The sequence below is a fragment of the Ambystoma mexicanum genome, chromosome 11 (assembly GCF_040938575.1).
Source record: "Ambystoma mexicanum isolate Mex_15411 chromosome 11, UKY_AmexF1_1, whole genome shotgun sequence".
NCBI lineage: Eukaryota > Metazoa > Chordata > Amphibia > Caudata > Ambystomatidae > Ambystoma > Ambystoma mexicanum.
The window spans coordinates 1114124671-1114138335 of record NC_090934.1 but is presented as its reverse complement, the minus strand read 5'-3'; the positions used below and the strand labels follow the sequence as shown (position 1 = coordinate 1114138335).

At 45.5% G+C, this 13665-nt stretch overlaps 1 protein-coding gene across 6 annotated transcripts in view; it reads right to left on the bottom strand.

Annotated features, from left to right (window-relative positions):
- Positions 1–13665, bottom strand: part of BNIP2 (BCL2 interacting protein 2) — a 646636-nt gene that overhangs the window by 106359 nt on the left and 526612 nt on the right. For 4 of the 6 annotated variants that reach the window (XM_069624423.1, XM_069624425.1, XM_069624424.1 and 1 more), the window contains one exon: positions 80–115. The exons of the other annotated variants lie outside the window; for them this stretch is intronic. In XM_069624423.1, coding sequence (XP_069480524.1) covers positions 80–115 — 36 coding nt within the window. The remainder of the gene's footprint in view (positions 1–79; positions 116–13665) is intronic. 6 annotated transcript variants of the gene reach the window in all.

The following is a 13665-nucleotide window of genomic DNA, read 5'->3' as shown; positions in this document are numbered from 1 at the left end:
GAAATTACAGACAAGTTAGTTCGTGCAGTGCAATGGAACAATCTAGGTTCAACCGATGTACTGGTGCCCAAATAGATACCTTTTGCGTCTCTTTTTTAATTTTTCTTCTTCATACCTTGGTGGGGAAAAGTTGGAATTCAGAGACATTAGTGAAAAACTAACAGGTTTTACCACTTTTTTACAATTAACTTGAAAAAGCTGTACCAAATATTTTATAACAATTTATGATATAACCTTTAAAAGGGATTATTCCTTTTGGAAAGGTGGAATGCCGAGTGTTCTGCAATAAATTACCAACTTTAACATTCTACATTGAATAAAATGTGATTTTATTAAAAATATTCAACATTGTCAATGACCAATTATGCAATTTATTGTCAACCGGTTACAGCTAAATACATACTACAGTTTGCGAACAAAAGCATGAAAGGATGAGTGCACACCATGATCACGGTTTGGCTCATTGGGATTGGCTGGAAAGGACGTGGCAGAACATACTGGATGCTTGAATTACCATTTATTAGAATGGGTTGCTGCAAGATGAAAATCTTACACTGCCAGTGTCGCATTTTACCTTTTCACTTTTTTTTTTACTTGCTTCCTAATCAAAGTGCTCTTCAGAGGCATAAATACTGTATGTGCCCTCTGAGGAACGCTAAGGTCTTCAGGTCAGGCTACACCAGGTACCATGTTGTACCATATAGGAGTATCCTTGACTAGCTAGCTGACTGTTGTGGTTGCACTGTTGGTGGAAGTCGCTTCTGAATTTTAAGGGGCGTGATCTTGCTGGACACAGTGAGTGGATCTACCATCTACCCCCATGTACAAACCATTGCAGAGTCCTTTGGGCAGGCATTGTGGAGGAAATAATGTGAAATATATGTCCACCAGATGAAGAAACATTGATGCCCTCAACAAAGGTCGTAGGAACGTTTTATTGCAGCTTCCCACTCTACTTTAATGAGACCCCAGCACATTTGTTGACAGTGTAGTAACCATAATCTGATTTTGGGGAGTTTGGCTTTTCTGAACTACACTCCATGGCATAACTTCACTTAATTTTGGAGGCGCTGGTCAGCTCTTAAACCAATGCAGTTGTCCCGGACCAATTGTAGCCGTTCTACCTCCCTTATGGGGAGAAATGAAGTGAAGGATAGGTAGGCTGGTGGTAATGGTACTATCCCTTTGTGGGTGTACATACCCGTGCAACTTTTATTTTGTAGCATGGCAGCATTGTGTGCACTACAGTGCTCAGAACGGCTGTCCATGTTGTCTAAGCCCAGTCTTTGTGCTCCAGTGTCCTTTTGGCATTCCTCCTCCTGTGCAGGGGTAGATTATGTTGCCATTTTGCAGGCTTTGGTTACTATATGGGAATTCGCATTCTATGTGTGTTAAACTGGTTTGGGGCTGCAGATAACCCCAAAACACATCCTGCCCCTTGTGCGATGTCATGGCTGTATCAGAGATGGCTGCCCATGATTATACAGCCTGCCAGAGTTTGACTGTTGCAAGTCCACCAATTATGTTTCTCTAGAAAGGATGGTTAGGTAAGATTTTCATATCAATGATACATCTTTCTGACCTGTGTCAACCCCAGAACTTGTTGCTTTGACTGGGTAACTATTTTACTTTGTCCCTAGGTGAATAGGAATCTTTTCCCCCTCCCCACTAGTATTTTTCTCTTTTTATGGGTGATCTTTATTATATGATATGATGTGGCATTTATAACGCACCTGTACACAAGTGTTTCTAGGCGGTTCACAAGTATGTCTCTCCATAGTGTATGGCTGAAGTTATAGTTTCCTACAACTTTTGGGCTTGGACTGGGTTGTCCCTTATGGGCTGCCCTGTTACATTCTCTTTCATGTAATTGAGTCAACTGTAGTTCTCAAGTAATGGAGGGGGATTTCCATCCCCTTTACATTTTATATAGTGAGCCAGCACACCCACCTTATTTAGAGTGCTATGGGGTAGAATGAATCCTCTTTCTTACTTACCTGGTAACATTTTGTTAAAATTGCAAGTTTCCTTGAATGGCTGGTGGCAGTGTAACTACTTTTATGACAGTTCACTCTTCATTACGCACAGGCTGTTAATTTTGCCTCAGTAATGCACAGAAGCACCACCATTTTGCTAAAATGGTGGGCTCCTTTTTTCACCCTTTTGTGTGTGCTTGCTGTTTCTGTGAACAACGCCGGGGGCCGTTTTTCCTTCGGCAGGAATCCTGTGGATTGTCCGCCCAGGATCTAGTGTGTCTGCAAAGGCAGGAAGCGAGAGAGGAGTCCAAAACTCTGCAGCCCTTTGTCTCACACCTTGCCTGAAAGGAACACACTATCAGTGGGGGGGCAGGTTGTCGTGATTGGACAGCCAGACCGCCCCCTGTAAAATGCAGGGAGAGAATGCAGAAGTTGTGCTCTAGTTCCTGATCAATACTCTGAACCTGGAAGCTGCTGACAAGTCGACCACTGGACCAGAATCCGAAGACGAAGATAAAGATAAAGAAAACACGGATTAGACAATTTCCAGCAACCAGAGAGCCTGCTGTGTAAACCGAGCCTGCTGTTACCTTTCCTTCCAAGCAGGGTCAGACTGGAGCATAAAACTGTCTCGGCACCAATGAAAAAGTGGCCCACAGTTGCCAATGGCAATTCATTGTTTTAGTGACAGACTGTTTGAATAGTACCCAAGAGGGTGTTTTTTGTTAAAATGTAAGCAAATTGTGATATTTAAAGAATATTTATTCAGCAACAACGGTCAAAACTACTAGCTGCATAGTGAAGTAACTCATCAAACTGGCCTGCATTGGCCAAAAAGTGGCCCACACTAGCATTTTTGGTTTCGGCATTGTCGTATAGGCCCAGTATGATCCTGCTTCCAAGCGACCTGGGGACTCTAAAAACGACGACCCCGACATAGACCCTGGTGGGATCCACTAGACTCAAGAAGACCTGCATTTTGAGCCATCCCACGTCGTGCTGTGACTTTGCAGGGCTGCACTACCCCAATACCCTAGGACCTCGAGCCAACGTGCGGTGCATGGTCTTCCGAATTCCGAATCAAGCTGAAACTTTGGTGGCATCCTGCTGGTCCTCCAGAGACGTAAATGAAGCTCGAAAAGTCCCCTCACCAGAGTGCTGGACATTACAAACTACAAGAATCCGACCAGTGATATTCAATCTTCTTCTGGCTCCTGGAAATGGTGCCAGAACCACAGAGCCGCATCCAGCCGCGAAGAAACTCTTGCCTGGAGCCTACCCCATTGCTCCAGAAACCCTTACAGTGTTCCGTCTTCAGTCTTCATGATAAAGGAATTTAACAAACAGGCTTTTGGCTGCAGATCCTGAAGTCTCCCCCTGTGCGACCTCTTCTTCTGTGCCAAGTAAACCCTGCAAAGAACCTATTGCCTAGAGCCTTGCCCATGATCCCTGCTGCAAAAGCCCTTCCATTGTCCTGTCTTCAGTCTTCATGATAAAGGAATTCAAAAACTCGGTTTTTGGCTGCAGATCCTGAAGTCTTCTTCCTGCAACTCTTCTTCCGTGCTAAGGTACTGTGTTGGCTGGAGGATTTACTTACCTTAAGCCTGTGTGATGATTCCTGTAAAGCCTTGGGGCATTTATTGTGATTCGGAGTCCTCTCATCCAGTTCACCCAAGCCCACTGCTGGAATACTCCTAGGGTGTCTTCTCAGAAGTCCCTGGACACTAACTTTAAAGTGAAATACTTACTTCTTTGAACAGTCTTCCACAGCAACTCCTGCCTGCAAAAGAAGTCTATCTCAACCTGCCTACAGCTGACTCCTAAACCACTAGGGCCCCTCTTCTGCCGCTGAATTAACTCACGCAATGAACTAGGGAAGGACTGGATAAATAAAGAATTCTGTCTTGAAAAGAATAACAAGTGTTTAAAAGTGTACTTGTGAAAGAGTTAGTTGGTAACTGTAACGCGAGAGTGAGCAGTCACAAAAGTTCTTACTTACCTCGAATGTGTGTTGTGCCATTCTGAAAAGTATATATATTTTTTTTAACTCACCTGTGAATTGGTTGTGCATCGTCCCGAAAAGTAATGCTGTTGGCTTCACTTTACTATTCCTGTAAAAATATACATGCATGAGTGGCCACATTGGGTCTTGCTTCCCTGACTTGCTGTTAGCCTGTCTAGAATAAGTCTGCCTTAGGTTATACTTATTTTTAAGTTGCTGATAGTTCCTTTAAACAGTATATAGGTTTTACTCAGCTTGAGTTAGCTGTGTGCCATCGTAAAGGAATACATTACTCACCGTAATCGTTTTTCTGGTGCTTGTATCTGCTTAGATTCACATGCTATGCATAGGCCGACATCTAGTGGAAGCTCCAGAGTATTACAGTTTTTTCGAAACTCGAAAATGGACGTTGAAAAGGGGCGTGCCAGTAATACTATCCTTATTGTGACGTCCCCTGTACCCATGATCCCTCACGCGTGTAGGTTCCTCAGATTGTATTTTTTTTCCTGACATGAGGTAGCATGAGGAGTAGCGCAAGTACAGAGTATCCAAGCAGATATATAAAAAGCTCATGTAACATCTATGCACCTTCTCTCAGTTGAAGAAGGGTGGGCGCATGTGAATCTAAGCAGATACAAGCACCAGAAATACGATTACGGTGAGTATGTTTTCATTCTGATGCTTGTGAAATCTGCTTAGATCACATGCTATGCATAGATTAGGTAGCAGTGTTATGAGAAGGTGGTGGGTCAGGAGAAGGAGTAGCAGCAAATAGATGATTTTAGAACCGCTTGTCCCACCTGTGTAGCTGTCCTGGAATTGGTGTCAATGCAGTAGTGCTGAGTGAAGGAATGAACTGAGCTCCATGTAGCTGCCTTGCAAATGCTGTCTAGGGGGACATTTGCAATGAAGGCTAGAGTGGCCCAGTACCTTGTGTGGAGTGGGCTCTTAGTGTTACAAGCACTGTTTTGTCTGATAACGAATAGCATAATTGTATAAATGTGACTATCCATTTGGAGATGGCTCTTTTGGAAACCCTTTCTCCCTGTCTGCCTGTAGCCATGGAGACGAACAGTTGATCAATCTTCCTCAGCGGTTTGGTCTTATTTACGTAGTAGAGAACCGCCCTCCTCACATCTAGTGTATGGAGTTTGACCTCAGCTGATCTTGTTGGCTTCTGGAAGAAGGGCAGGAGCTTGATGGACTTGTTTAAGTGAAACTTGGAAATGAATTTAGGTGAGAACCTAGGGTGTGTCCGTAAAACCAATTTGTCTTTATGAATGATAAAGAAAGGGTCCTGCACTGACAAGGCTTGGAGTTTGCTGACTCTTCTTATGGAGGTAATTGCCACTAAGAAGGCAGTTTTATAGGTTGTGTGTCTAAGAGTAGCCTGATGCAAAGGCTCGAAGGGGGGGGGGGGGATCCCATGAGTTTTGCTAGTACTACATTTGGATCCCAACCAGGCAGGGGATTAGAGACCAGAGGGTGTAGTCTCTTTACTCCCTCCATGAATGCCTTAATGACTGGCACTTTCCACCATATCTTATTTTGAGAGGTGGTGTATGCTGATAAAGTTGCTAGGTGGACTTTAAGAAAATTAAAGACCAACCCTGAATCCAACAGGTGGAGCATGTAAGTAAGAATGTGAGATGGAGTACACTGTAAGGGGTTCATCTGCATAGATTGACACCAAATGACGAATCTCTTCCACTTGTGGAAATAGCAGTGTCTGGTGTTTGGCTTCTGTGCTTCTTTTAGGATGTCCATACACTGTTGTGGAAGATTAAGGTGTCCGAACTCTATGACTTCAGGAGCCATACTGCCAGGTTCAAAGAGTGAGGTTGTCAATGTATTGCTGACCCCCTGTGCTGAGTCAACAGGTTGGCCTGTTACGGGAGTTTGATGGGGTCGCACACCACCAGTTTGCGCAGATGTGGATACCATGGTTGTCTCGCCCACATAGGAGCAACTAGGATGCGTGTCATCTGTTCCCTGTGTATCTTGTTCACTACCCTGCTGATTAATGGAGTCAGGGGGAAAGCATAAGCAAATCTCCCTGACCAATTCATCCATAGGGCGTTCTCCTTGGGAGTCTGGTAGGGGGAATCTGGACGTGAAGTCTGGGCATTGCTCGTTTTCCTTTGTAGCAAAGAAGCCTAGAGAGGGGTAGCCCCAAAGAGAGAAGATGTGGTCTACTACGTCTGCGTGCAGTTGCCACTCATGCTCTCTTGGCAGAGCATCTCTGCTGAGTGAGTTTGCTAGAGTGTTGAGTACCCCTGGAACATGTTGGGAGGATAGGGACATCCCTCGCCTGAGTGCCCACTTCCATATTTTCTGCACCAGCTTGGACAGATTTTGGAGTGTGTACACCTCCCTGTTTGTTGACATAGAACATAGTGGTAGTGCTGTCTGTTAGGACTTGTACCGATTGGTTTGTCAGATGTTCTTCGAAGGCTTGTAGTGCCTTGAGGATTGCCAATAACTCTAGTATGTTTATGTGCCTTTGTGCGGCTGTGTTCTGTGTGGTGAAGGAAGTGGCCCCCCCACCTGGAAAGTGAAACATCTGTTGTGACGACCGCCTGCGCTTCCATTTCGTGGAAAGATTTCCCCTTGAGCAGATTCTCCCTTGACCACCAGTGTAAGTTCTGAACCAGTGTTGGCGAAACAACCACTAGATCGTCCCACTGACCACTTGCCTGAGACCATTGTTTCGCCAACCACTCCTGCATTGGTTGCATGCGCAGGTGCGCGTGGGGGACCAGATAAATGCACAATGCCATCATACCTAGCAGACGCATTGCTTTGCGTACGCTTATCCGGAGACCGGCTTAATACTGGGGTATTTGCCGAAGCATGTTTTGTACTCCTTCCATGTATGGGAAGGCTAAGCCTGTTTTTGTATCCAATACAGCTCCTAGGAACTGTTTCGATGTGTTGGTACCAGACTTGACTTTTTCTCGTTTATTGAGAAGCCCAATTGGAAGAGGTCTATAGTTCTTTGCGTATTTAGCTTGCAAAGATTGTAAGTTTCTCCCGTGATCAGCCAGTCGTCCAGGTAAGGGTACACTGGGATTGACTCCCTTCATAGCTGGGCTGTCACCACCGCCAGTACCTTGGTGAACACCCTTGGAGCCGAGACTATCCCAAAGGGCAGCACCTTTAACTGGTAGTGCTCGTCTGCTACTTTGAACCGCAAGAATCTTCTGTGCGCTGGGAACATTGAAATATTAAAGTAAGCCTCTTTCATGTCCAATGTTGCCATGTAATCCCCCCGTTTTAACAGAGGGATTACACTTCTTGTAGAGTTGTCATGCGAAATTTTTGTGGCTTGACAAACTTATTTGCAGGGCGCAGGTCTAGTACCGGGGGCATGGTCAGATCTTTCTTTGAAACAATGAAGTACGTTGAATAAATACCCTGGTTTACCTCGTTGTACGGCACGACTTTGACGGCGTCCTTGCAGAGTAGAGCCTTGATTTCCTCCAGCAGGATGAGTTGTTCTTCCTGTGATGTTTTTTTCTGGCGCGGTGGGAGGTTTGATGGTCTTCCCTGGAGTTCTATACAGTAACCTCCTGTCACCGTCGACAGCACCCACTTGTCCAATGTTATACCCTCCCATGCGGGGGTGAAAAAAGATATTCGTCCCCCGACTGGGGAGGGGATCTGTAGCAGGGCGTTATTGCTTGGAGGGTGTTCCTCCACCTCTGGTAGGGGAACCTCTCCCTTTTCTGCGACCCCTGTGCTGACCTCTGGAGTAACCCTGGGTAGCCTGTTGGTTGGTGTTCCATGGGGAACGTTGGCTCCGATTTATATCCGGTGCATCTGTGTATTTTGACCCCGAAAGCGACAAAAATGATTGCCACCTCTTTGGCCTGGTTGTTTGTCAGTTGGCCAAGGCTTTTAAGTGTCTCATATTCTTCCTTGGTGGACTTTAGAGCGTCCTCAACTCCTTTACCAAACACATTCTGCTCAACAGGCATGTTGAGTAAGGTAGCTTGAGTTTCCAATTTAAACCCTGACTATCTAAGCTAGGCGTGGAGTTTTAAAATTGTGGCTTCCGCAACAACGCGGCCAGCATTATCCGCTGCGTCAAAGTTGTTTTTTAGAAGAACGGCAGCTGTAGCTCTGCCTTCGGCAGCCAAAAGGGAGAGTTTGGATTTAAGTGGCTCTGGTGCTGACTCTGTCAGGGCCGTCACCTCATCCCATTTGGTGCAGTCGTAGCTGGATAGTATGGTGGAATTATTTGCTATCCGCGCTTGGTATGCCGCTGATGACACTATCTTTCTACCCATGGCATACAGTTTTTTGCTCTCCTTGTCCAGAGGAGCTTCGGAGGATGCCAAGGGGGTACCAGCTACCAAAGAGTCTGCCCGAAGTTGGCCCCTTATATATAAAGGGTCAGAGGGCGCTGGGTGGAAGATCTTCTCAATTCTAGGTTTTACCGCCCTAGGTTAGGCCTTTCTAAGGAAGGCTGAATCCTTCTTGGGACTGACTTAAGCAGTTGAATAAATTGGGCTGCAGGTTTCTTGTCGTCCAAGATATTTTCTGCAAAATCTTTTTCCTGTTGGATCTCTTGCGCTTCGATCCCGAAATGCTCTGCAGCCCTTAGGAGTATATCATTGAACAGGGGCTGTTGTCCACAGGGGATTCGGTTAAAGGAGGGTCTTGCAGGACCGGAGAGTCCATTGCAAAAAATACTGATTCAGTGTCATCTTGATCCTGATCGTTTCCTTCCCCGGCATCGTACTCATCGACGTCGTCCTAATAAGAGTCATCCTAATCCATGTATACAACCCCCCCCTGCACCCAGGTCGTACAGGCCAGAGAAGAGGGGGGGGTGTTTTGGGGACTGGCTCCACGACAGTTCCACTGGGGGAAAAGGTATTTTCATAGCCGGTTGCGCCAGTATTTGGGACTGAGAGGCTGTGTCTCTTGTGTTTGAGCCAGATGCCTGGGTAGTGGGAGGCGTGTTGGAAAGATTTGTGAGAACATGTGGATGTTCATCAAAATAATTAGCCAAACAAGTCATACGACTCATGACTATCAATATCGTTTGTGGACCATGAGGCCGAACTGGGGATAGCCCCCTGGGTAGGCAGGGGTAGAAGTAGGGGTAGAGGTGGCATAAAGCTCTTCCTCAAAAAGCACTTTGTAGGGGTAGAGGTGGATGACTGCTCTCTAGGTCCGTCTCTCCTACCCCCCCCCCCCCCCCCGAGTCCTGATCCTTACAGGAGCTGGACTTGTGCTTTTCTTTATGATCCCTGCTTTTAGAGAAAACTTTTTTGGAGATAGGGGTCGAGGTAGGAGCCTGGGGGGCTCTGTTCATCAGCAGAACGGGCCAATCCCTACTCCCTGGCTTTGTACCCAGGTGTAGGTAGAATCTCGACTGCGGGGATGGCTTTCGCTGCGATTTTTGACGCCGCAAGGTCGGGCGGGGGTGTTTTGAGTCCGACGTCCTTTGTTTTAGCGGGCTTGTCGTGAGATGGCCGTACGGGGCGCTCAGAGGAATTCTGATCAGAGGATCTGCCCTTCGTCGTCGACTCTCGGCGTGTGACTTCGCTTGCACCACCGTGGGGAGTGTGCTTAGTGTGGGGGAGTTTTGTGCCCTTGCCGCCGGGTGTCTTCCCCATAACAGGACCGCCGGCCTGTCTGTTAGGGTCGGGGGCTGGCACTGGGTTACGTCAAGATTCCCCGTCACCCTCGCCGTCCGAAGGGACGGCGTTGCTGCCTTCGCTGGACGCCCTTTCAACATCAATGGCGGTCTCTGCCTGCATGGCGTGATGGGCCCAACGCTTTGTCCGCCTGTCCTTGAGGGTCTTAGGTGAGAGCAGTTTACAGGCCAGACAATGAGCCTCGTCGTGGTCTCTGTGCAAACAAAGGTTATACACCCTGTGTTTGTCGACTTGCGTATATCTTTTATTACAGGATGGGCAGAATTTAAAGGGAGTACGCTCCATTTTGTTGGCAGACAACTGGGCGACAATGGGCAATGGTGGGAATATACATGTTCATGACCACCCCCCACTCTCCCTACTGTAAGGCTGAGGCCGAAAGGGCCCTCCAAAGCCGGGTGGCGCCGTTCAAATCTTCGTCCGACGGTCAGATTCGTAGTCTTCTTGGAGTCTTCACTGCGTCGACACACGGTGTCGGAAAAGGACAGAAAGAGATACTAACTTAAATTATAAAGGTCAATTGCGTAAACCGAAATGCACTGCGCAAATATGCAACCGCTCACAATGCCAGAAAAAAACAATCTGAGGGACCTACACGCGTGAGGGATCATGGGTACAGGGGACGTCACAATAGGGATAGTGTTACTGGCACCCCTCTTTTCGACATCCATTTTCGAGTTTCGAAAAAACAACTAATATTCTGCAGCTTCCACTAGATGTGTTCTATGCATAGCATGTGATGTAAGCAGATTTCACAAGCATCAGAAATAAGAGTTATTGCTTACCTCATTCTGTGTGCCACATAAAAAACAACTGTAATAGTATATTACATCCTTAGGTTTTGCCTGCCTAGAATAGCTGTGTACCTTTCTTAAGAAGTGTTCTGTAGGTGTAGCTCACCTTGGTCTGCCTGGTGCAATCGTAAATTAGTGTCAAGAGTTCTTGCTTAACTTAGTCTGTGTTCCACTGAGGTGAAAAGCAATGGTAATGCTATATTACACAAAAAAGGTCTTACTCATCTAGAATAACTGTAATCCTCAATGTAGTTATGGGTATATACTGTTCCTAGAACCTGTGTTCCACTATTCAGAAAGGTAGCCTGGTAACAGGGCTGGTTGACTATGTGATTTCTTTGCCGAGTGTCACTACATAACTGACTGGGTCTACTGCCCTTGTATTAAGTAATCAAAAAGTATCTATTGGTTTTACACCCCATGAAAAGGTGTGCCCGACACTAAGTGTGTATGATACGGTCTGACTGCCCTTTAATTACTGTTCGGTATTCTGAAGAAGTTTATCCTTTGGTCTATGTACCTTCAAGGATTGTGTTGTGTTTGTATATGTTTATGACTATGACCAGTACTTACCCGAAGACTTAAATTTGCCTACTTGTATTTTTTAAACTAATACTTCTGGTTAAAAGTGTTTCTATTGAATCCTTGGTGTATTACAAGTTTTTTGGACCTTCCTACAGCCCTCTCTCCCTCCTAAAATAAGCATGGCTGCTCTTTCTTACTGCGTGTTCTGTAATTTAAGTTTTACACTCCTACTGTTGCTTTGCGCCCTGCTACCCACGGGTTAGGTGCGCTTCACAAATAATAAAAACAAACAAACCATATAGGTGGTGCAGCCTTTTACTAAGAGTGGAGTCTTGTACTGTCTCAGTTGAACGGTTTTACTAAGCTCTTTGTTGGACTTCAGAAAAACTGTCCTAACAAGAATCTGAAGCAATTTTTCAGTTAATCATTGGAGTCAAGAAACCGTATCACAAGAGGCTGCAGAAGGATGCTTTAAGACTGCTTCTGGGACAACCATTGCTGAGACCATCTACCACAAATTGTCTGACATCCTGTAACCCCTGCTTTTTATAGGGACACGGACAACAGTGTCAATATCATGCTGTATCCAAGGGCTCAGGCCTGATGTCAGTGAACAGCGGGGCAAACTAATTTAACAGAGCTTTGCACCCTGCTGTTGCTGCAGTGCCACGTTAGAAGAGAGTTGTACTCCTTCTACAGACCCATCTGAAGGGTGTCCTTTTAGAAGATCATGGAGAGGCTCACTCTCCGTGATCAGAAGCAAAGCTCCTAGCTCTGGTCTGGGGACATAAGCCTTCATGCGGTTAGTGTGATAGGCCCTAGGGGCCTCCTTGGGGTTGCCCATATCCACCAAATAACTGACCTCTTCAAGTCTTCCTACAGCTCAGAAGGGACCTGTCCATTTGTCTGGTAAAACTCTGTTTTAATGGGATTATAACTAGAACTAGCTGGTTTACCCTTAACTTCACCATGTTAGCTTTCTGGTCTGGTCATTTCGTGCTTTGAAACACCTGTGTACGAGCGCAATATAAATCAAATATCAATATTAATGCCAATGCTTGATCAGCCTTCAAGTTTTCAGAGGCTTCAGTCATCACCTGTGCCATCCTTTGTCTGAGGCCTAGCACATAGTCATTTGAGCTGGCTTAGCAGGGGGAGCACTCTCCAGACCTTCTTTAATTAGGGCCAAGCGGCCTCTGACTGGATGACCATAGAGAAGCTCAAAGGGGCTAAAACCCACTCCAGCTTGAGGTACTTCTCTGTAAGCGAAAATAAGGCATGGCAGAAGAAGGTGGCAAATCTTCTAAGTGGTTCCTCTAAAGCCCCTATCACACGCTTCATGGTTACATTAAACCTTTCTACCAACCCATTGGTCTAGGATTGTAGGATGTTGAGAACGTGTAGGAGACTCCACAGGTGTTCTACGTGGTTTGCATGTAGTGGGACAAAGTTTGACCCCCTGTTGGATACTACCTCCTTGGGAAAACCTACTCTAGTAAAAATGCCAAGAGGGGCTTTGGTAACTGCCTGAACAGTGACAGTTCTTATAGGTATGGCCTCATTGTATCTAGTGGCATGGCCCACTACAACCAGTATAAACCGGTTACCTGAGGAGGTTGGTGGGTCAAGGGGACCAGCAGTGTCAATCCCCACTCTCTCAAAAGGAGTTCCTACAACTGGGATAGGCACTAAGGGTATATGGACTGAAATGCTCTTATTGTCTTAAATGTGGGCTTAACGACACAAAGCCAAACAAAGATGGACTTAACAGAAGTCTCAGATTCGGACTAAAAAGTAACTTTCACTGGTAGCAAGGCACTTCAAAGAGAAGAAGCATTTGGTGGCTTAGTTGCAAGTGGTCATCTTGAAATAAGTACAGGGTCCCAAGAGAGGTGGAGATCTCGAAAAACACTTACACCAGCGTGAAATATGGTGGATTGTGTGCAGCACAAAAGCCGCTTGGGGAACGGAACCCCATACAATTAGTTCTGGAACTTTACCACTGCTTAAGGAGCATTTCGAATGCAGAATTGGACCATGATGATGAAAAGGTGTACAGCGAAAATCTAGAAATGGACCATGCACGCTACAGATGTAACCGCTTAGGTTGTCATATATGACAGCGTGAATTAAGTGGTATTTATCTTTCAATACGACTAAGTGACTGAAGAGGAAGATGATAGCAATTGAGAATTTTACTGTTACATATGAGAAACTGCTATCCCAAGTCCAAGGTGACAGCAACAACTGTTTTCATTTGAATCTGATTAAAATTAAATTGAGTTATCTGCCTTGAAGAAGCCTGGAGGGCGAAAATGATGGACATGCAGTTGGCATATCTTTGTTAACAGCATATTTTTTTATTTGTTTATCCGTGTCAATTAAGACATGTGAATGACAATTAAGTCACACTTAACACACCTAGAGTTTATGGTTGTGAATATTGTGAAATCAAGGAAAATATCAATTGTTAATCCAACTATTGAATGGTCTTGATTTGATATTTTTCCATAAAAATGTTTTTGGGATTTTTTTAGATGAGCTTGCACTTAGGGATACCAATTCAGCATGATAGATTGATAGAATGATTGCATGATTCTGGGTTTTGAGTTGAACTGTTTTATCTATACTGTTTCATAATGCTCTTTAATGCCATCTTTTGTGGTCTCCTGCCCAGGTAGGCCCAATGTTTGCCT